The 21,121-nt window shown below is 43.1% G+C and overlaps 1 protein-coding gene across 10 annotated transcripts in view; it reads right to left on the reverse strand.

The window, feature by feature from the left end:
* pbx3b (pre-B-cell leukemia homeobox 3b) overlaps positions 1-21,121 on the reverse strand; it is a 59,705-nt gene that overhangs the window by 6,760 nt on the left and 31,824 nt on the right. For 5 of the 10 annotated variants that reach the window (XM_020632998.3, XM_020632999.3, XM_020633006.3 and 2 more), the window contains exons 3-6: positions 6,721-6,962; positions 5,573-5,763; positions 4,433-4,568; positions 3,598-3,627 (exon numbers count right to left, since the gene is read on the reverse strand). In XM_020632998.3, the coding sequence (XP_020488654.1) occupies positions 3,598-3,627; positions 4,433-4,568; positions 5,573-5,763; positions 6,721-6,962 (599 nt within the window). The remainder of the gene's footprint in view (positions 1-3,597; positions 3,628-4,432; positions 4,569-5,572; positions 5,764-6,720; positions 6,963-21,121) is intronic. The other 5 variants (XM_020633000.3, XM_020633001.3, XM_065964283.1 and 2 more) reach the window with 1 other exon arrangement.

Below are 21,121 nucleotides of genomic sequence, written 5' to 3' on the forward strand. Positions count from 1 at the left end.
CTCTAAAGGCACTCTGAACATAGTCCTGAGTTCAGTTTAATGTCTGAAAGTGGGTGTGTTCAGCTTTCGAGAAGCTGGAAATGCTAATTCTGTTGAATTGAAACGATGACATAGAGCATCAGTCAGACTGAAAAGTTGTACCGGACTGAACCTTATATGTGAATGCTGCCTCTGCAATAACTGTGGAATAATAATGAGGTGATGCTTGTTTTTAATGGTTCTATAAATTAGAGTGTCTTGTAGCTGGGCCACTGCCCCCTGTATCCCCCCCCACATACAGACCCTGCAGCCCTCGGCTGGACCAGCCAAAGAGCAGCTGCCCCTAATGACGCTTTATTTAATTTCCACCCATGTGCTTAAATTTTAATATCCCCAGCAGCCCGCTGATTCTGCGGCGTGAAAACTGACTGGATTTGCAGGACATCAGATCATTTCTATCCTGCACGTCTCTCTGCTCTAAATCTTTAATATCTAGGCAATTAAAATTAATGACCATTCAGGCGAGGCCCACTGTTGGCAGGGTTTCCTTGACATCAATTGTTTGATGGGTTTACCTAGAGGTTAAACTAACAAGCAAGGTTTAATTGGAAGCAATGAAAGCTCTGGCCATCATCCTTTTTACTTAACCTGCTTAGAGTGGATTGTGGAGCCTAAGAGCAGGCAATATTCTCCCACTTTTAGATAGCTCACAAAGCGCTGCACAGAAACTCTCGTCATAGAAACTGTTTTCTAAAGCTCCTCAGTCTGTTTAATTTAACAACATGTTTGTGCAAAAGTTATATTAAAGAGGACATCATTCATGTGTGTATCTGTTGATAAGTTTGATATCCAGACAGACATTGCAAATGAGCGTAGGCTTTAAATGCTGTAGTGTGGCAAAAGGTTACTAGATCCATACTTGTCCCTATTCATATAAGCGGTGTTTGTTGTTTGCACTTCATAACTTATTATCTTCAAGTTGGCAGTGGCTGATTAGTTAACTTTTTACGTCGCAGCTCTAAGGCCATGATGCATTTTGATCTAAAATGTGCTTGTAGAAGCTAGTAGAAGTGAAGTGTGTTATAAATGTATTCTACCACTACTTGGTGTTATAAGCCTTAACAGACTCTTTTGGCATGAAATTCTGGAAGTTACACCATTCTTCTCCGTCCTACACCCACATTTCTCTCCTGCCCACTGAACTCTGGCTTTAGTGATTCTGGGGTTCAGCTAAATATTGAACAAATGCACTGCTCTGGAAGGTGTGGAGCACAACCCAATCTACAGAACTAATTCCCTTTTATCTTGTGGCAGGCGATGCATTCAATTGACTCCTATGTGTGGTGAGAAGCAGGTTGTGAGATTGAATTACCTGACATCAGCAGCCTCAGAGGCAGCGATTGTATAATGACCATGCAGACTCTGTGCAAGAACACGATATCCGCTGCCTACACTGCTGCTGCCCACGAGAGAGGCCGCCGAGCTGTGGTTAATAATTCAAACTATTTCACCCTATTTCAGGTCAATACTGCTCGCTAGTCAGTGTAAGGCAATGCATGATCTGTGTATGATCTCAATATATTCGAGGTTACAATTCCCTGAGCCTTAAATACACATACAAAGGTGGTCTCACTGGCTGTGATACCATCAATTATACAGGTCACATTAATAATGAATGAGAACTCAAGTCTAAGCTTCTCTAAATTCACAATGTTCTGAAATATTGAAAAGTGTCACTCAGGAGAAAAATGTAAGGGATCGCTGCACTGGAACCTGCCGTAAATGTCGAACGTTTCACACAATCTATAACACATATGGCCTCTGTAAATACTGACACAAACCATCCAATCACAGGCCTTCATTTAAGAGTGCAGCACAGCGCATGTAAAGCAATGATTCAGACACACTGACATAGGCGTGGGGAATATAGATACAGCATAGTATGATAGTATTTTGTTTGGGAATATGTCAATACATGAATTTATCCTATAAATTATCAATAACACTTTTTGATACTAGAATATAAACAATTGGTAAAAAGGAGGCATCAGTTAACACTTCATTTAACAGTAACTAACTTTTAAATCCCACATTTTTTGAAGACATTGCACTTTTTTTTGCACAGTTTTCATAATGTAAATCTCCTCTAAGGCCATACAATCTTGCATTCAGTTACATTGCACAATATATATTTATATGTCACACGATCTCAGTTGGTCAAGTGATTATGACAGTGATTGTCAGTCTTTTTGCTTTACAATCTCAAATCGCTGCAATAAAACTGAAGTGAGATAAACACTCATTAGATAAATACATGTTAAGATTTCTTTCTTTGGGAGCTTAATTTGCTATTGAGAAAAGTTTTAGAAAATCAATATATTTCAATGACTGTCCTCAACGTACTTAACATCTCGCAAACATTTTAAAAATGCCATATTTATATATCTTGACTAAAGTATCACGACTGTACCGCAGCATCAGGCCACTAGCAATTTCCGCCCACATTCAGGAAATTGTTCAGCATAATTACTTTACAATTAAAATATAAATAAAAACTTGATTTGAACTATAAGAATCTCCTGATGTAGGGAGTTTTTTCTCTCAGGGAAGACGACATGTGCATCACTTGTATATTTTATGATCCCTTCTACTAAAATGATGCAGTGGGTTTCATCAACGATGATGTATTGAGTGTGGCTGCAGACTGATATTGGCATAACATTCACTTTTGATGGTTTATACTTAATGAACTGCCTGTGCAATAAACAAAGTCCACTCAAAAAAACTAGTTTGGGGTGTGTGTGAAAGATTACTTAGCCCAACCCTCAGAGTAGCTGTGTGTGAGTGTGAAGGGACCGTGGCCCTGATGAGGGATAACACACTTACGGCATCATGTCAAGCCTCCGACTATGTTACTCACTTAAAATGAGCCAAAGCACTAAGAATAAGTCAATAAGAATGTCTGCCTCCTCCGCCTCCGCTCGTCGAGGAGTACGCCACTAATGGGGCCTGAGATGAGTTCAAGTGAATTTTTTAAAAGCTCTCTAATTTCTGCCCAGACTGATTTGTTCTCATGGGAAATGGTACAGTGGCCATCAGAAAACAGAGTGGAGCTCCATTTGTGAGATTTGGTGGCCTTTTTTTGTGTGTGTTTTTTTTACTGCTAGAAAGCACACAGTGATCACAGGGCTGGATAGATTAACCCACAGTGCAGTTTACAGGTTGAACAGACCACACAATTAGTTACAGCTCTACAGCAAACAGAGACATAATCATGTAAACAATAGCCAAAAAGTCAAATTACACATTTGTACACACATAATATAGTGATAAAATGAGTTCAGTTTAAACATATGACATACCAATAATATTCTGTGTTCTGGTGTGACTTAAAGGTGGAATGTAAATGCTAAAAAAAGATTCACATCTCCTTTAAAAAAAACTTTAAATAAAAACTTTAAATTCTGCAATTAATGATAGCATTAGCATTGTTCCAGTAGTGTGAGGGAGGGAGGCTCTGTGCAGTGCAAAACTGTGAGGCTATTACATCATACAGAAACAAAAGTACAAAGAAAAAAAAAAAAAGAGAACAGTGGATCAGGAGAAGTTATGACATACCTGTGATACTGTGATGGTGCTTCCCACCCCCTGAAGGCAAAAAAGAATGGGCTTTTACAGTATCTGACTCTTCATGACTACACTCAATATAACCCCTCAACACCCCCCTCCCCACACAGAACAAAAAAACACTGCAGATTATTGTATAGATTCATGTTTCTCTCAAATCGTGTCTCATGAGGACAACCATAGAACAATAGAGTATGAAGGAAAAAATCTAGTCACAATCATAGCAAGAAAAAGAGAGCACAGGACAATAATGCTGTGGATCAGGGGGGGTTAGGTGTGAGAGATATTGCCTTCAGGTTAACTCAACAAGATAAGCTATTCCCTATATATTCATAAAAAGTGGGAGAGTCTCGTCTTTAAATCTAAAATATAACTGTGAATTAGCAGAGTCCCGCAAGGTCACTTGAACAGAAAACATCCTAATAAAAATCATCCAGTGTTTTTGAAGCAGCGGACTTTAACTGCTTTTCTTATAGTAATGGATGATGCCATTTTTCTTCCCAGCTTATGACCTGTGCGACTGACCAGGCACCACAGAGAGCACACATGGTGGATGGGAATGAGGGGGAAAAATGGCAGGGGACCCGTGTAAGGAAGGACAGCATGGTGCTTTGATTGAGGCCAAGATGATATAGGCCTCCCCTCCCTGTGGCCCTGCTCTGACTGACTGGGACCAGCCTTGACTGAAGCATCATTAGGCAGCCACAATGTCAAGGTTAGCTAAGGACATTGTGTCTTGTCGGCGGTGCGACCTACGGTAACTATCCCTCTAGGCTTTCCCACCCTGATTACCCACCAGCTACTGTTAGGAGGAGCAACTACCCACCTGGGAAACTGTGATGCTGCACTTCTTAGCCAGCTCCTCTTTGGCCTCCTCGCTCGGATATGGGTTGCTGAGGTGCGAGTAGAAATATTCGTTCAAAATTTCCGTCGCCTGCTTGCTAAAGTTTCTCCTTTTCCGCCTGGGTTGAGAGAGAAAACGAGAGAAAAGGCCAAGCGAGCCCTATTAGCAGGGACCAGCATTAACTCATCCATTTGGATCGCACAAATTGCACAATCAATCTCACACATAAATGGTAAAAATAATGAGGAATGGGCTCTGAGGGCCCTCAGGAGCAGGATATCGTGTCCTGTTCCAAGAGCCTCGTCAACACACGGAAGACCGACCAGACTCTGACCAATAACAAGCACACACACACACACACACACCATCACAAACAAACACACAGTCACTAAACACATACAATGTTTAATTTGGTCTGTTGGTCTGCAATCTCCAGTCCAAGCGTGTAATGTGCAGAGTTTAGTGCAGCGGATGGGTGGGCTTTGTGATGAAGCGCAAAGCCCAGTCGGAGTGCATCTCGGTACATTATAGAAATCATGGCATGCACAGTTGAGCATTGTTCCTGAAGTGCCACAGCCCCAGGGATCTGCAGCAGAAACAAGCAAACTCTAACTAGATCTGGGTCCCCTTCCCTCCCAAGGGCACTACTTATCATGTTGTTGAGCATTTGCTTATTTTGCCTTGTTTACCGCGCTTCACACAGGCAGCGGGCAGCCAATGTGCATCCACTTGGCTTGTTTGGCCCCCAACTTGTGCAGAGCTCCTCACTGCACCACGCTGTTAGTGATTAGATTAATCCCAAACACCTGCTGATGACCTCCCCTCCATCCATTACACCCAGCTCGCCCCCCTGTTTCATTTGGTCTTAACTGCTATCAGGTGTGGGGGCATGATTGTCTTGAAAATGGATAAGGGACAGAGCATGGACAGTTAAAATCAAGCATCCCTGCAGTACTCAAACTGTGTTTTGTGCCAGAAAACTGGGAGAGAAAAAAAAGTTCAGACCTACACACAATCCAACTCGCCCACTGGATTTTGCTTATATGGGTCATATGGAAGCAATACAAGTTTCTAGATACCAAACACACACACATATACACTATACACACACGATCCACTGACCTGGCATCAAGGAATCTGGAGCGCAGGATCATGACAGCCTCACAGGTGCTCTGTTTCAGCTGCATCTGGATGGAGCTGAACTTACGGTGGATGATTCCCACCATACGCTCGATCTCTTTGGGGGAGATGGGCCGCGTGCGAGACTGTTCCCTCAGCAGGTTCATCACATGGGTAGTAAATTCATTACATGCCTGCAAAGTGACGGCGAGACAAAAGCAGCCAAAGTGAGTGTCCCAAATCACAGCAAGGAGAATCTTACAACTTACAAGAGCTCTTCGAAAGACATTCTGAAGTTATGTATTTTTTATAAAAGAATTGAGCTAATTAAATGCAAGCTCTTTTAGTTAAAAGCTTCAACACAGTGTGCTTTTTGTATATTACTTTGATGACATAATCGGTGAAGTCATCTTTGAATATAAATGCAGATTTGCAATTTGGCCGGTCCCCTAATCTAGAGTGAATTTAAACAGCTTTTTCAGTAAACCAGTAGTTCATACATGATTAATTAGAATAACTCATTTACGTAGTGCACACTTTAGCTCATTACTCTGAGTAAAATTCGTTAAGTATTTACATTTAGATAATTAAAACCTGGAAACACCCTTAAGAAAGATGCATTTACTCCCGGGGAAGTGTTGTGTGCCCCAGCGTCCCCACCTCCTCTCTCGCAGAGCGGTGAGTAAATTAGACTAATTTACCTCAGCGGCTTGCTGAGGCATCACTGTTACACCTTCTATTTTCACCCATAATGCCTCTGTGTTTAATGGCAGGCTCAAAGTGCTAGGTGAGGAAGCTGATCATACTTTCATTTAACACAGATGACTAAGGTGCTGCACTGGATCTCTATAATCAACTTCAACACAGTGAATAATCCCACAATTTTTCTCCAACTTGCTAAGCATGCATGCTCTCTGCAATTTTCTTGCTCATGCACTGATTGAGCCATTCATGGTGTTTGAGAGCAAATAAAAGTATGATGTACTACTCAATAAAATGAAACTGAAAATAGCGGGTAGTAACCTGTGTTTAAAACCTTTTGATGTCTAAGAAAAAGAGTAAAACTTCTGTGATACTCCTTTTCTTAGATGTCAAGGAAAAGTGCATGAAGAGCCAAAAACGTGAATTCCAACTATTTTAACCAGCCTCACCTGCTCGTATTTCTCCAGCTCTGTGTGGTAGATCTGTCTGATCTGGGTGAGTTTGGCTCTGTAGTCGGAATGTTCAATGGAGTTGTCGCCTGCCGCTCCGGAGGCCGCGGCTGCAGCTGCTGCAGCGGCAGATCCGCCACCTTTCTCCGGTCCCGCCACGCCCTCTGCCAGTAGCATGTTGTCTAAGCGCATGAGCTGGGGGTCTGGGGGGTCCTCCTCCTGAGCTCCGCGGATGCTGAGACCTGCAGAAAACGCACACAGAGACAGATGGTCACCAAATGCCAAAAAATCCTCAAAACATCGAGAAGGAATGTGATCAAACAGGCCCAGAAAGAATTCTGAGGTGCCATTAGAAGCATTGTGTCTGCATAGTCTGCCATTGTGCAATGTTTTCCACCGCAGGTATGAACTGGGTGCCTCCTGTGCATGTGCTGTGTTTCTGTCGCCTGTGTCTATGCCTGTTCTCTTTTATTTACACACCGCGCCGCACACTGTGTGTACGGGAAGGCTGACATGACAGCAACATCCATAAACTGACAAATGCTCAATGGTGAAGTGGCACTTCTACTCTGTGAGAGGATGCTAAACAGAAAACTATACCTCGAGTAAGTGTCTCTGTCTTTGACATGCTGGGAGCTCCGAAAAGTGAGGGCTGCTTTCCTCGTTTCTACTAGCTTAGGAGTTTTACAATCCTGGTTTTGCAATGTTCTGAGAAGTGATAAAAACGTACTGGAGAAATAAATTGGTAAATGAGTTCAGAGTCGATTTCACATAAAGTCCTCATTTCTGTATCATCAGTTTTTGCTCTCGGACCCTGCTGTTTTTTTGTCTCACCAGTCTGTCAGCAGGTCGTAATCACCCAGCAGAAAGCGTACATGCACACCTTGATGCACTGACAATGCAAGCACAGGAAAACAAAAAAAATCCACACTGCGGGTCAGAATTCCAACAAAAACAAGCCAGAGCAATCCACTCTAATAAGTGGATATAAATGTGGCTCAATGGGCAGTAAATACTGAGTGGCTACTCAAACGTTATGATTACCAGAGTTGTTTCAATTCAATAATCCCTCCCGCAATTCAGGGATTTTCAACAGCTCATTACAGCTTCATTAAGATATGGCCAGCCTCTGGATTCTAAATAAGAAGATTAGTGGCTCTATTGTGTCAGCCAGTAGGCATGCAATCAGAGGAGCCCTTTTAGCACGCTTTGACCGACTGACCCTGCACACATCCACAGGAGTAAACACCAGAGAGGGAGAAAATACTCCTGAATAAAAACAAATTAGGAAGCACATCATATTGTAGCCGCCCCTCTGATGTTTTCGTCTCTGTTGGTGTTTTTGTTCGGCTGCAGAGCGGCTGAAAAACAAATTTGACTCTATTTATGGATGGGCTGGCTTTGAGTCTTTTAGGTGTAATGGTGTGAGAGGAGTGGATGAATGTGGCTATTTGTGTTGGAGACATTGAGATGCTGGACAAGGCTCCATCAGGCTTGCAGAGAGCCAAGCCCATCCATGTGGACAATATGCCACTGCTCCACTAACCCTTATCCACATCACGCTGCATCTGCACCCTTACTCCACCCAAAGCTCTCATTCTGGACCGGCTCGACTGTTTCTTTTCCAGTTTGTGCAGCGGGAAACAAAATCATTCAAATGTTGGCTGCCCAGACTCCTGGCTACATATCTCAATGTGCTCTGAGAGCAGGTAGTTTGTCTGCCACTTCGGTCCATTTTTTCCTAATTCACTATTTACTCCCACTCTCTGATTCCATGCAGGCTCAGCAGGCTGCACCTTCCTTTGGTCTGCAGGTGGTGGTAAGTAGGTAGGCATGTTTTTCATGTCAGGTATATTAAATATAACTCTGGGACGCAGCGTACATTTCCACACGAAACCCAGTTGTCACTTTCACTCCACTCACTCTGTATCCAGGGGAAATGCAGCTGGGGGAATTTACAGGGCTTTTCAGCTAAATGGGCATAAATCACCTGTTTCATTCAAACTAAATAATCACAGGCCATAAACAGCTACCAGTCTCTTACCATATATTACCACAAAGTTCCTGTGTGCAATAATGTGTCCATTCATGGCAAAAGGAAGAAACCAGAGCGAGATATTAGAAAGCGACATGTAATCCTGTTAGTCCGGTGACATGTGGAGTAGCCGTGACATTTTTATCATACGTGTCCATTTCTATTTGGGAAATCAGCGGGATAAAAATGATTACTGTGCTCCCAGAGAAGCAGGCGGCCCTGCAGGAGTCCACCAGGGTGTATTTGTGCCACAGCAGCCGCAGCTGGCCATTCATAACGCACATGTAGGGAGGGAAGACGAGTCTGTCTCGAACGGATAAATACTAAAAATTAAAGAATAAGAAAACAGCCAACAGAAGAAAAATAACAGGTGCAGTGTGTCTCCGTCTGGCTGTCTCTTTCCCTGCACCTTTGTTAGAGCGGCTAAAGATTGTGGATTCACTGTCTAAGCTCAGCATCATCACACAACTTCCACAAAATAGGCTCAGGCAAGATAATATCTTTAATTTGCTGTGTGGTTGACAAATCTGTATAGTAACTTGCAAAGCCACAGTCACATTCTAGCACTGCCATGCTGCTCGCCTGCTCAAATCCTTATCCTGTTTTTGTCTGATGATATGGGTATTAAAACAAGTTTGGGCACCCGAGTTTAGCTCTAATCCACCTCCACAGTCAAAGTGGGATTAATCTCAGTGCAAAGGGAGAGTGCGGGAGTTGTGTCACCTTGGTACAAACTGCAAGCAATGGGAACTTAAGAATGAAAAATCTATATGTGGTCTGGTTATTTCAAATGGCTCTGATGATGCTGGCTCACCTAATTGCCCGAATGTAATGATGTAAAAGGAGGAAAAAGTGAAATTGTGATAAAAATGGAACATGTCCTTAATCAGCCTCATTTGTCACTCAACAATACAGGTGGAGAAGCTGGGGAGAAAGCGCTTGTCTATATGATTGTTCCTCATTCCTCCTGTGTGACTGAGACAAAAGGAGACGCTGTGATTAATCCATCCCTATCAGTCAGGGGTGGTTCTTCTTTTCATTTTTTACAGGTTTCACCATCACTATCAGATTTGCGGAAGTAACAAATTTGACAGATAAAGACAATGTGGCCCCTTCTCTCTCATATACTCTCCCCTGTTCTCTGTTTATAATCATTTCCGGTCCTGGGCTGTTGTCTCGTACATCATTCCCTGCTTGAAGCCCTGACAGTGATCTGAGCACTGCCTCGGGCCGCTCTCCTTTTTCCTCCCACCTCTTTTCCCCCCTGTGCCCTCTTTTATTCTGTGGGCTTAGCTGACCTTTGGCCCGCTGCTTGTTTACTCTCATCACTGAAGTGTGAGCAGGAGAGCCATAAAGGCAGAGCCCTGCTGGGTTAATGTGGCCTGCTGAAGAGGGAAAGGCTGGCTCTGGGCTTCTGCAGCCCATTCTGCTGCACCGATGCCAGACAATACACAGGAAGAGTAACACTTTTTGCAGAGGAAATGTTAGTCTTTTTTGCATCAACTTAATGCTTCTCTGAGAATGTATCTGGGCTGAAGAATGTGCACTGCACCACAGCTACTGCAATTACTATTTTACCCTCCCAATAATGATTCTGATACCTAGATTGAAACCTTTGCTATTCCCATTGCTTTAAAGAATATAAGTATGTTATGTTGGTGGAAAAGCAGCGATTGTTGACATTTGACTTGCTTAATGCAATCTTTGCTAACATTGAATGCTGTTATTCCTCATTGACACATATAATAAGTACATTAAATTAGATTTTTGGGAGGGAGGGGGAAAATGCATTTTCTTTTTAATGGTTCATCAACTGGTGTTCTACCTTGATGATACCAAGTAAATAATGTAAGGATGTTTAAGAGGCAGATATGGATATCCAAATTTGTCAATAGTCATTTCAGTATTGATACATGTCAGTACTTACACCAGTATCAATATCTGCTCATACAGATAGCAGCATTTCTATTGGCTAATACTGATATCGGTATCAGAACAATTGAACTTTGCAGTAAAGTGGTATGGCCTTTATGTTTTAACTGTATTTGAGGGTACACACTACATCTCTGTTACTTCCCCCACTGTTTCCAAAACATCCTGTTCATTACAAGTAACCCTGACCTCCCATGGCTCCTCTCTTACCTCCAGGGCCTCAAGTGAGCAGCCATAGCCACGTATCGACACTCTGTTCATCTAATTGCATTGATCCACAAAGGTCTCCCAAAGCTAACCAATCGAAACAGAATTTATTTTCTGTCAATATTTGCAAAGGTCATCTCTCTTTAAAGCCGTGAAGTAGACGGTGTGTGCAGAGGGGAAGAGAAGGAGGAGGAAGAGGAGGGAGACCGTGGCATCTAGACTGTTACTGAAGCTCGTCCAAGGTGAGCTTTAACTCCGGCTTGGCACTCAGGATCCAAGGCTTCTAATCCACCGTGTTATTAAAACCCGCTGCCAAAGCAACACACTAGAGACTACAGAGGGCTTAGAGTATCCATTTCACAAAGAGGCCAGTGTCACTACAGCCGCGTTCCACGTCTCCTTTGACTTCATATCATCTCCTTTGTCGTGGCGCCTGGATCAGTGACTTTCAGCTGCATAAGCGGGGGAGTGGGATCAAATTACCATTGAAAATCTTTTGTTCTGACAAATGAAACATAAGGATCCTCTTTCATCGACTTCTTAAAGGCTTTTTTAAGCTTGGCCTACATCCACATGGCACAAAGAATCTGAGAGAATGCCTGCAGGCTCTCTCTTGCATGTACAGTAATTAACATGCCATTAACACATTAATACACATTAACTATTCCCAATGTTAATGGCAGAGTAATTACCATACCTGATGCCGCACTGTGGGGAAGCCAAAGCACATTTGCCACTTTGTCTTTTCACTTTCTTTTTTAAGTGAGATGAAAAGAGGAATTAAGGAGGATGGCTCAGGTTTTTTCCTCAACACAGACAACATAAATGTCCTTGCATGTGTTGACACAGTACTTTTCGAGCGGACTGTATCAAAGAAGTGGATGTATCCACCGTGACACCAACCACTGGTTTGTAAACTCCCTTTTTTTTTTTAAAGTTTGGGGTTTGATAAAGCCCCACTTTTGAAACCAGACTTGGTCAACTACTTATTTACGCTGCATAATGTAGCTGTTCAGATTTTACAAGACATTTGAAAGGAACACAGTTCTAATTTTAAAGCCCAAAGAGTTGGCTTTAAAGTTGAGTCTAAAATACAATGATACAGAGATTCAGGTGATTAAATGCGGTGTAAAATCAGGCAGGGGATAGGCCCTAAACTGGGGAATCCCTGTCTAGAATGATGATGTATTTCCACCCAGTGCGGTGAGTGATAAGCTAATCAGCCACGCTGACAGTGAAGTGTTACAGCCCCTCAGTGCTGGGTCAAGACTTCTCCCATCATACACCACCAGCACACACTAAACAGACAGCACAAGGAGGTGGTGGTTGTGGGGGGGGGGTGTGACAAAAAGTGGCTGTGGTCAGAAAAGAAGATCTCTGTCAGTTCAGGTAGCCTTTGTCCCTCGATGATGATGATCAGCCCCCCCCTCCCCTCCCCCCATTCTCCCCCCTCAAAGGAGGAGGCTGTGACAGCAGGGTGGGGGTGGCTTGATGGGAGGGTGGAGAGGAGGAGGGCTTGCCACTCACGACCCACGACTCCAAGACATGCGGGGGTGTGCAAAGGGGGTGGGAAAAGTCAACCCAAACAAACATCTTGAAGACATTTTGCCAAGCACACCAAAATTAATCACTGTCCCATGGTGGCACTGACATTTGTGGGAAGTGACACACAACATGACAGACTAGAGGGAAAGGATGAAAGGAGGGTGAGTTGGGGGGGGCTGGGTAAACAAGGGCCACTGTCACTCGCTGTGATCACGTGTGCATGTGTGTGTGTTTATATGTGGACTTGTGAGTGTCCGCTTTGTTTCCTGCCCTCTAAGACTCGATGTGGGCAAACGGCCAAGTGGTGCAGTGATGGCTGACCAGGCCTGGTGGTGGCGGCCGCACGCAGCGGTTGGGGGAGACGGGCCAAATGAGTGGACAGGACCTCAGCTACAGATCAGCACACTGACTGACCCTACAGGACACATACAGCATGGGGTTGCAACGTTAGGGCTCACATGGTTCACATGGTCTGCTAGTCACAGAATGATCCGCCATCACTGAGACACTCGTGTGTTATCAAGGGCTGTTGTCTCAAATCTAAGAGGAACATGAATGAAAATGTGCTCAATGAGAGAGTGAAAGCATATTTAAATCGCTGTGCTGTAGGTAGAGATAGAGTTCAGACTGCCTCAGACATTTATTGTGTCTTATGTTTCAATATTTCATTTCATCCCACCTATATTGTGTTAGAATGTTTCGCTTATTCCCTTTCTTCACTTTCATTTTATATTTCATGTATTGATGGTCTAGCTGCTAGCCTCAATTTGCTGCAAAGGTAGGCTGATTTGTTATTCAGACCCCAAGCAAATAATGCAAATGTGGCACTGAAAGCCACTTATGAAATACCCAAAGGCAACTAATCACTCCTCCTCTCGTTCCAGCCTTTCTGCAGCCCCCTAATTAGAAGATGGAGATTGCATGAAACCAGGTCACACAGCAGGTCTTGTACACACCGATAACCAGGCAAACACACAGGCAAAAACTTCATCCAGACACCAAGCCAAGCATGCATTATTTTAAAGGCTAGAGGTGAAAAAATAATGCTATTCAGGTTATTAATCCCATATATTTCACTGTATGCTCCCAAAGAAAGGATTTAGGCTTGAAGCATTTTGTGAATGTGCTCTGTATTTGCATGGTTCTCTGTGCCTATGCGTGTGTCTATGTGTGTGTATGTGCATACGCTCATGTCTGCATGTGTGCGTGTGAAGGCTACATGCTCGAATAAACAAAGAAACGGCATTGGTAGCATACAGCCTACCATGATCCACTGCCAGAGAGATTATTCTTTGCAGTGGCATTTCTGCAAGAGAGTTGACAGTCCATCATTTAGATTTTGCAGTGTATCCACGAAAAGGCTGCATAGCCTGGAGCAGAAGGAGCTGCTCTTTCTTTCAGTGTCTTTTGTAGAAGAGAATTCAGCTCCAAATTGTGGAGCCAGAATCCTTTGCTAGCCGTGCTAGCGTGTAAGGACTCTGCTACGAGGCAATTGAGGTTACGAGACCGGAATAAGACTGCGCTTGACGTGCTGATTCTCAGAAACATCTCTGGGTGAGGACTGATAAAGCTCACAAAAAAACACATCCACCTCCAGTGTCTTAGGTTTGCACGCACCTGAACAAGTGTGCTGCCTCTGCATCCTTCGCCTGATGTTGTAGGTTAGTGCTAGGTCTGCAGAGTGCAGTGCAAGGAGTGGCTGGGCAGATCAGGTCCAGGCCAAACAACAACTTGTGACAGAAGCAGGCCAAAGAGGATGTTGAGACACGCAGAGACTTAACAGGCAGCCGGCCTGCCATCCACTCTTTTTCAGCTCTCCTTATACTCAACCCATCACTTCGGATCCATCGCAAGTGTCTCTCAAAGAACACGGCAAGAAGAATTTCATATTACACAGAGAAAGCAGTAAATCATCTGTGCACGTTTCAAAGCACATAAGTGAATATCATCGCCCTCATTCCATTTGACCAGCTGAATCTTTATTGTTCACCTTCAGATGATCCTCCACCTTTCCTTTTTGTCATGCGATACCCCGCGAACAAGGTAGCAGAAAAAGGTTATTTGGCGCTAATTATTCCCAGCATGTACTTTACACACCATTTAATGAGTGAGACTGGAGGCACAGCCATTGGCTGTTACTGGCTCGCCCAGTTATCCGAGATGAACCGTGCAATCTCCCTCACGTCACCCCTGTCATGTGCACCGAGTCCCCCTCCACATCCCAAACCCTGCTAGAGCTCAACTGGAGCAGTGACAGGGCGCCGCTGAAGCAACACAACAGCTCCCGTAGCGTCTCTGCACAGCGGCGAGGGAGGGGTTAGAGCTGGGAGCTCGCTCTCATAATTACAATAATTAACAGTTGCAGATTTAATTGGAAGGGAAAGCATTAACAGGAGGAACATTGTGGCGGCGCGTGCAGAGGGAACCTTTGCTGCGAGAAGCTTTTGTCTCCTCCGTACCTAATGGTGCCTTGGCTGCGGTTGCCGATTGCTGACACAACACAATGCGACCGAGCTGAGGGTTCAGACGGAGGGGCTTGTCAGGACTCAGACTGGAGGCAGATAATTAGGTGCCAGGTTAATGAGAGCACAGGCTCTTGATGGCATTTGGTAACTGTATGTGGGCAATTAATGACTTTGTTTTTGTGTTTTTATTGCCCACTTGAGTGGAAAACATAATGCATTATTCACCTCGGGCCTGTGTGTGGCGTTTGATGGAGTGACCGTGACTCTGGCTAAAGAATAAGTTCCATTCATTGAGGTGAATGGTCTCCCCCAAAACAATGCAGCATGCTATGTGGAGTTAGCAAAATGAAATCTCAGTTCACTCATGGCTGCTGCACTGTGTGACCTTTTCACAGTGTATTGCCTCACGGTGGATGTCAGGCAAACATTGAAGTTTCAGGTCAGGCACAGGACAGTGTATCCACAAATACACGGCAGAACAAAGAAACCAAACCCTGTGGCCATAAGTGTTCACTTAATTCAGCGTATCAGGTTTCATAATGTATTTGTGAAATTCCATACCCCCCCTAGAAAAGCCCTGCTTTCATTCCAGGGGATTTATTGGCAATGAATCCACTGAGAGGTCTTTAGACATCCTCTTCTTTAGCCCAACCGCTCGACGCCTCCTATTTTGGACTTAGTTGTTCTCTTGCCTGTGGTGGCCAATTAGAGTGCTATAAGATAAATGGGCACCCACAACTTTGATGTCCATCTTTTTAATAAGCTTTGGTTAAGATGACATCTGTGTGAAAGAGTTCAATATCTTCACAGTGGGAGAGAAAAGAGGTTTATTCTAAAATGAAATATCATCTAAATACTGCTGGAGGTTTAGGCTGGGTGGTGGGGATCAGAGCGTCGGCTGTGACTCGGGTGTTGCATTCATTATCTTCCGCTGCAGTTGTGCAGATTAGTCAGCGGAAGATGATTTTTAGAGCCTCGTGAAATCTGTGCTTTTATACCACTGAATCAGCTGCAGCATAAACAGGAAGAAAATGTTGTTTTTTTAATGCAGAATTGAAGCAGGATTTATTTATTTCGTCTTCAAAAGAAGAGTTTTCTAGTTTTTATACACATTTTAAAATTGAAAGCTAATTAATATGCCTTAATGCAAACAAAAAACATTCAATCCTGGCTAAAAGAAGCTGGAATGGAAGAAAGGCACAGTGTAACAATATCTAAAATGGTGGGGTAATATAATGGTGCATGAGTGTGTATGAATGTAAGCGAGAGAGAGAGCATATATCTAACGTAGCCTGCGGACGTGCTGCTTTATACGTGTGTGTAACTCAGTCAGGAATAATGTAAATGTCTGGAGAGTCTTAAGACGGAGCAGGCCTCCGTATAAAAGCACCCTGTTTCAGGCTAGTAAAACAAGTCAATAAATACAGAGGAGAAGCTGGTGCTGTCTGCTGCACTCGGCTGAATGAAAACAGAGGTGAACTGCTTATTTTCAGTCAGGCACCAGAGGTTGACAGGCGGCATAATGGGCGCTCATACATTCTGACTATCACTCGTCACGAGCTATATCTGTCAATACTACACTCAGCTGCTTGCAGATGTAAAACAAAGCACTCCAAAAGAAGGCTGTTTATGACGTTATGTGGTCAAGATGCTAAATAAACGGAATGCTTCCCACGCTGACAGTTATGACTTCTCTTTTTTTCTGTTTGTCTTTTTTTTTTTTGTTGTTGACCCGCTCTTACAGAACAAACAAAAAGACAGTCTGTGAGAAAGCAGAAGCGTCCTGCCCTGGCCTGCAAATGGAAAATTGATGACACAGACTCACACAAAATGGAAACACCATTATGTAGGCAAACACTTCACTGCGATAACTTCTACCTGATTACAACGGGAAAGTGCAGCCGTGCTTCTCCTTTTTTTTTCTTCTTAATACTGTGTCAACACTTTGGGAAAGCAAATATTTCAGTGACTCCCCTCCTTGCACTTTAATCCATATGGTGTGTTCTGTTTGTCACCACAGATGTTGCTTTCAGAAAAAAAAGGAGGAACGCTTCTCTACACGCCACAGGATCACCTGCTCCTCGCTACACAATGAATACACAGAGGTCACACACAATATCAGAGCGAGGCCAGCGTCAATCCTTTATTAAATTACCTAGCTATCTTCTTTTCTGTCACCGCACTGATATGAGGGTTATCTTTTTCATTTACGTACCGGATTTTCGGGGGGATTATGCATGAAAGATTAAGGGTGTGTATACCTAACACCTCAGCACAACAAAATGCAATAGCTCCGACGTGTGTGAGGCAGAGGGGAGGTGCTATATAACAAATCTTCTGCAGCCAGAAGCGAACAGGGTTTATTCTCCTCAGACAATACAAGCTGTGACTATACAGAATGTTTCAACCCCTAAAATACTGTGGTAAGCAATACAAATCCCTTGGACAAAATGAAATGTATTAAACATGTGGATTTCATAAATCTCCCTCTAGTCGGGCTGGGTCAGAGGTATATTCACTGTAGAGCTCAGCAGGCACTTTTCCCTCAGCATTGTTACCCCGAGTCGCTAGTGCTCCGAGTGCTTTCGAAATGAATGTCAGCACGTGTTCAGCAAACAGCAGATCCTCACAGTAAAACGGTTCAAATCACTTACCCTGCCCTTTTTTTTTTTTTTTTTTTTTTTTTTTTAAACTATATAAGAGCATTAGAGCGGTGTGGGGATTTAAAGGTCTGCTATAGGAATATCACAGCTGGAATAGTGACCTAGGAGCTACATTGTGGATGTAGAACAGGCTCAGAGGATGAGCAGTTCTCCAGGTTCACTCTCCACTACTCAGATAGTGTCAAAAAAAAGAGTGGAGAAAAAAAAAAGCCATTCAGGCTGTTAAACACCCAACTGGGATCCTTTAACCTTGAGTAGCAAACCAAAGGTAGAGGCAGCCTTGGGCTATGGGGGGGACTGGCTACCACAACTCCCAGTGCCATGCTGTTCCACAGTGGGGGCCCAACATGGCCAGATTGCCAGAAGAGGCCGGCAGAGGTGTTGCTACAGAGATATTAGGAGTGGATCATTCATCTGATTCATTTAGGTCCATCCATTATCCATTTGTTTAGTATTCCAAATGACTCAGTTACTAGTCACCTATTTATTAGTTTAGTTGTTAGCATGATGTGCAGACATTTGTTCACACAGGCATTCCGCTCCAGTAAAGTGTCAATCGCTGGATATAAACAGCATCCCCCCCTCAAACTGGCCAATTGCGTTCACACATACAGCTAACAACGACAAATCTTGCAAATATTCAGGAGTTCTGTTCATGTGTGAAAGCACTAAAAGATTTGGAGTAATTAGCGTTTCTTGCTAGTAAGTGAGGCTTTCAAAATGGCAGAAACTAGCATGGATGCACGCTTGAAAGCCATTTCTTTGAAATACTCTCCCGACTGTGCTGTTGTATTTTGATCTCCCTCAGAATAAGAGCGGGTAAACAAAGTATGAATGATGTATGAGTGTTATACATGGTTCTGCTTTGTGTGGGGTACCCTGAGAGAAAAGATGAATAAAGATGGAAGATAAATTAGGGTGTGAAAGTATATTCTTTCCCTCAAGCTAAGGCAAACAAATACCGAAGCCTACAACCGAGGAGTCACTTCAGTCTCATTGTAGAATTCAATCATTTCTTTGACAGCTGACGATTACTTCATCATCGCATAAAGACAGATTAAAAAGTTGTCACATTAAATATTAAAGAGGGACTGCAGGCAGCGCCGAATTTTTAAGGAATAACACAGATTGGAGATGAAATGAGGCACCTATATGCATATTTTATGCCATAGGGAATGAATGCATATATTTTCCTCCAGGCCACCTACTTTGTAATAAAGAACAGTGAGTGTATAGATGTGGTAATGCAGCACAGCGGAAATGATATGAAAGAGAAATTGGTTTTACATAATGATGTCAAAAGGAATATGGCTCTGCATGGTCATGCAGAATAAAGATAAGATTCTCTTTCTCCGTGTGAGTGAATATTTCACTAATGGTTTCTTCATTTCCCTTAAAGAATAAAGAAGTCGGCTTTGAATGAACCTTGAATGAGGTTTCCAATGAATGAAGTTAACATTTATCTTTCAATAGCGCGGGAGGGATCTGCTGGAAACAGCCATGCGTGGAGCAGAATACCCGATGTAAAAGCTTTGTCATGTGTTGAAATAAAGAGAAAGTGACAAGTGACAGTAATGCTATCACATTTTGAGCTGGAAGAAGGTTTGAAGAGGAGAACAAAGCGAGGAGATGTGATGCGAAGAAGAGGGTTAAATCTCTATGAAGAAGAGAGAGGAGGGAGCGTTTCACGAAGTCAGCATCGATTGGAGTAAACAATGACTGATCAATACGCACATAAAAGAATCCTTCTAACAAAGACCTGCATGTAGATTTCATACATCATATCTCACAAACACATCATGTTGTCTCCCGCCTGTTGAATTAGCAGCAGTGCTTCTTTTTATTTTTTTTTATTAACAATGTTTGCAGTTTTTTCCCTCAGCACAGATACACTGCGGTGTCCGTACACACTTACTCATGCAATAAGCATCATTGTCACAGAGGCTTCCTCTCCAAACGGTTCAGCCTCCACCATCTGCAGGCGTTCCCAGACACACCGCTCTGAGTCTGCCATAATGATGCATGACTAAGTACAGTTAAAGTGTTGCAGTCTGTTGGCAAAAAGCAGTCAAGCACTTTGCTATAGTGTCACTCCGGATAAAGCGCACAGCTGAAGGTTGACGATGGATAAAAGGCAGTGACAGGCCCTAGTGATGTGACTCTGTGTGTGTGTTAGTGTGGATTCTCAACTCTCTCTCTGTGTGTGTGTGTGTGTGTGTGTGTGTGTGTGTGTGTGTGTGTGTGTGTGTGTGTGTGTGTGTGTTAGGTTAGAAACCATGGCACAGCAGATTTGTAAGTGTACTTAACTAGGATGGGAAATAGGGTTGGACACAGTGACATAAAATGCTGTGCAGGAGTCTGTTGAAAACTGGGACACGGGTTTAAAAGTTATTCCCTCTGCCAATAAGCAGAGATCTCCCTCTGCTAGTGCAGGTTTAAGGGATTCACAACCTCAAAGATTGGTTCATAATGTTTGCCAAACTCAATTTTGGAAAAAACCATTAGCCGGCAAAATATGAAATCTTTAAATGCACATTATGTCGTCTTTACTCTGTTCATTAGGGCTCTGCGTCTGAAAACCACCTTTGTTTTAGATTCTGGATTTACAGGTGATAAGAAAAGTTTCAGGCTTACGCTAACAATAATTTCAACAATATGCAGATGTTTTCTCATTAACTATTTCATCTTCGGTTCTTAAAATGTAAAAGAAAAAAGGACCATGTCAATTTCCAAGAACCTGAAGTGGAGTCTTTGCTTGTTTGTCAAACCTACTGTTCTACGGGAGCCCGAAGCGGACATGCCTCCATAAATATAAGTACATTCCACTTGTTTTCTCCTTGACTCATGTTGTTTTCTTGAGGTAACAGGTTAGTTTTCACCACATGACGTCTACTTTCTTGAGATCTCAGAAACATTTTTTACGCATTATTACTTGAAACGGAATAATGCAATATAATATGTGGATGCATGTCCTCTTAGGTTTTCAGTGGTGTTCAAAACAACACAAGAAAGCAGCAAATCGACATATACAACTGGTCGGAACCTGCAAATGTTTGTCAAATAATGACTGAACCCATTAACGAAATAGTTGTAGATTTTCTTTTGATCCATTAATCGATGAATCTTTGCATCTCTACACTAAGTGTGTTCTCTCTGTCCAGAACTGGCACAGCACTCTTCAGCCTTGTACACCAAACTCCTTTGGTTGAATTTAGCAATAAGGGACTCAAGCCTCCCTCTCAGCTTCAACAGCGTCTCTCTCCTCATTTCTCTGTCTCCTCGGGTACTCTTCAGGGTAGATTTCAGCACACAGTGAATACAGAGGAGACAAAGAACACTCCATTCTACTGTATTCTGTTTGCCAAAGTCTTTAGTGTCAAAATCGCTCAGCAGACTTTGCTGCTGCTTTGTCGAGGTTCACCGCTGCAGCAGCAGCAGCTTTTCATGTAAATGATCTTGAGTTTTATTTTTTTTCTAAAGAATGCATTTTAAAGAGAAGTCCTCATTTCTGCCTCTGCATCTTGTCACAAACCCTTTTCTCTCCTATCTCCTCC

This window comes from Labrus bergylta, chromosome 2 (assembly GCF_963930695.1).
Source record: "Labrus bergylta chromosome 2, fLabBer1.1, whole genome shotgun sequence".
Classification (NCBI taxonomy): Eukaryota; Metazoa; Chordata; class Actinopteri; order Labriformes; family Labridae; genus Labrus; species Labrus bergylta.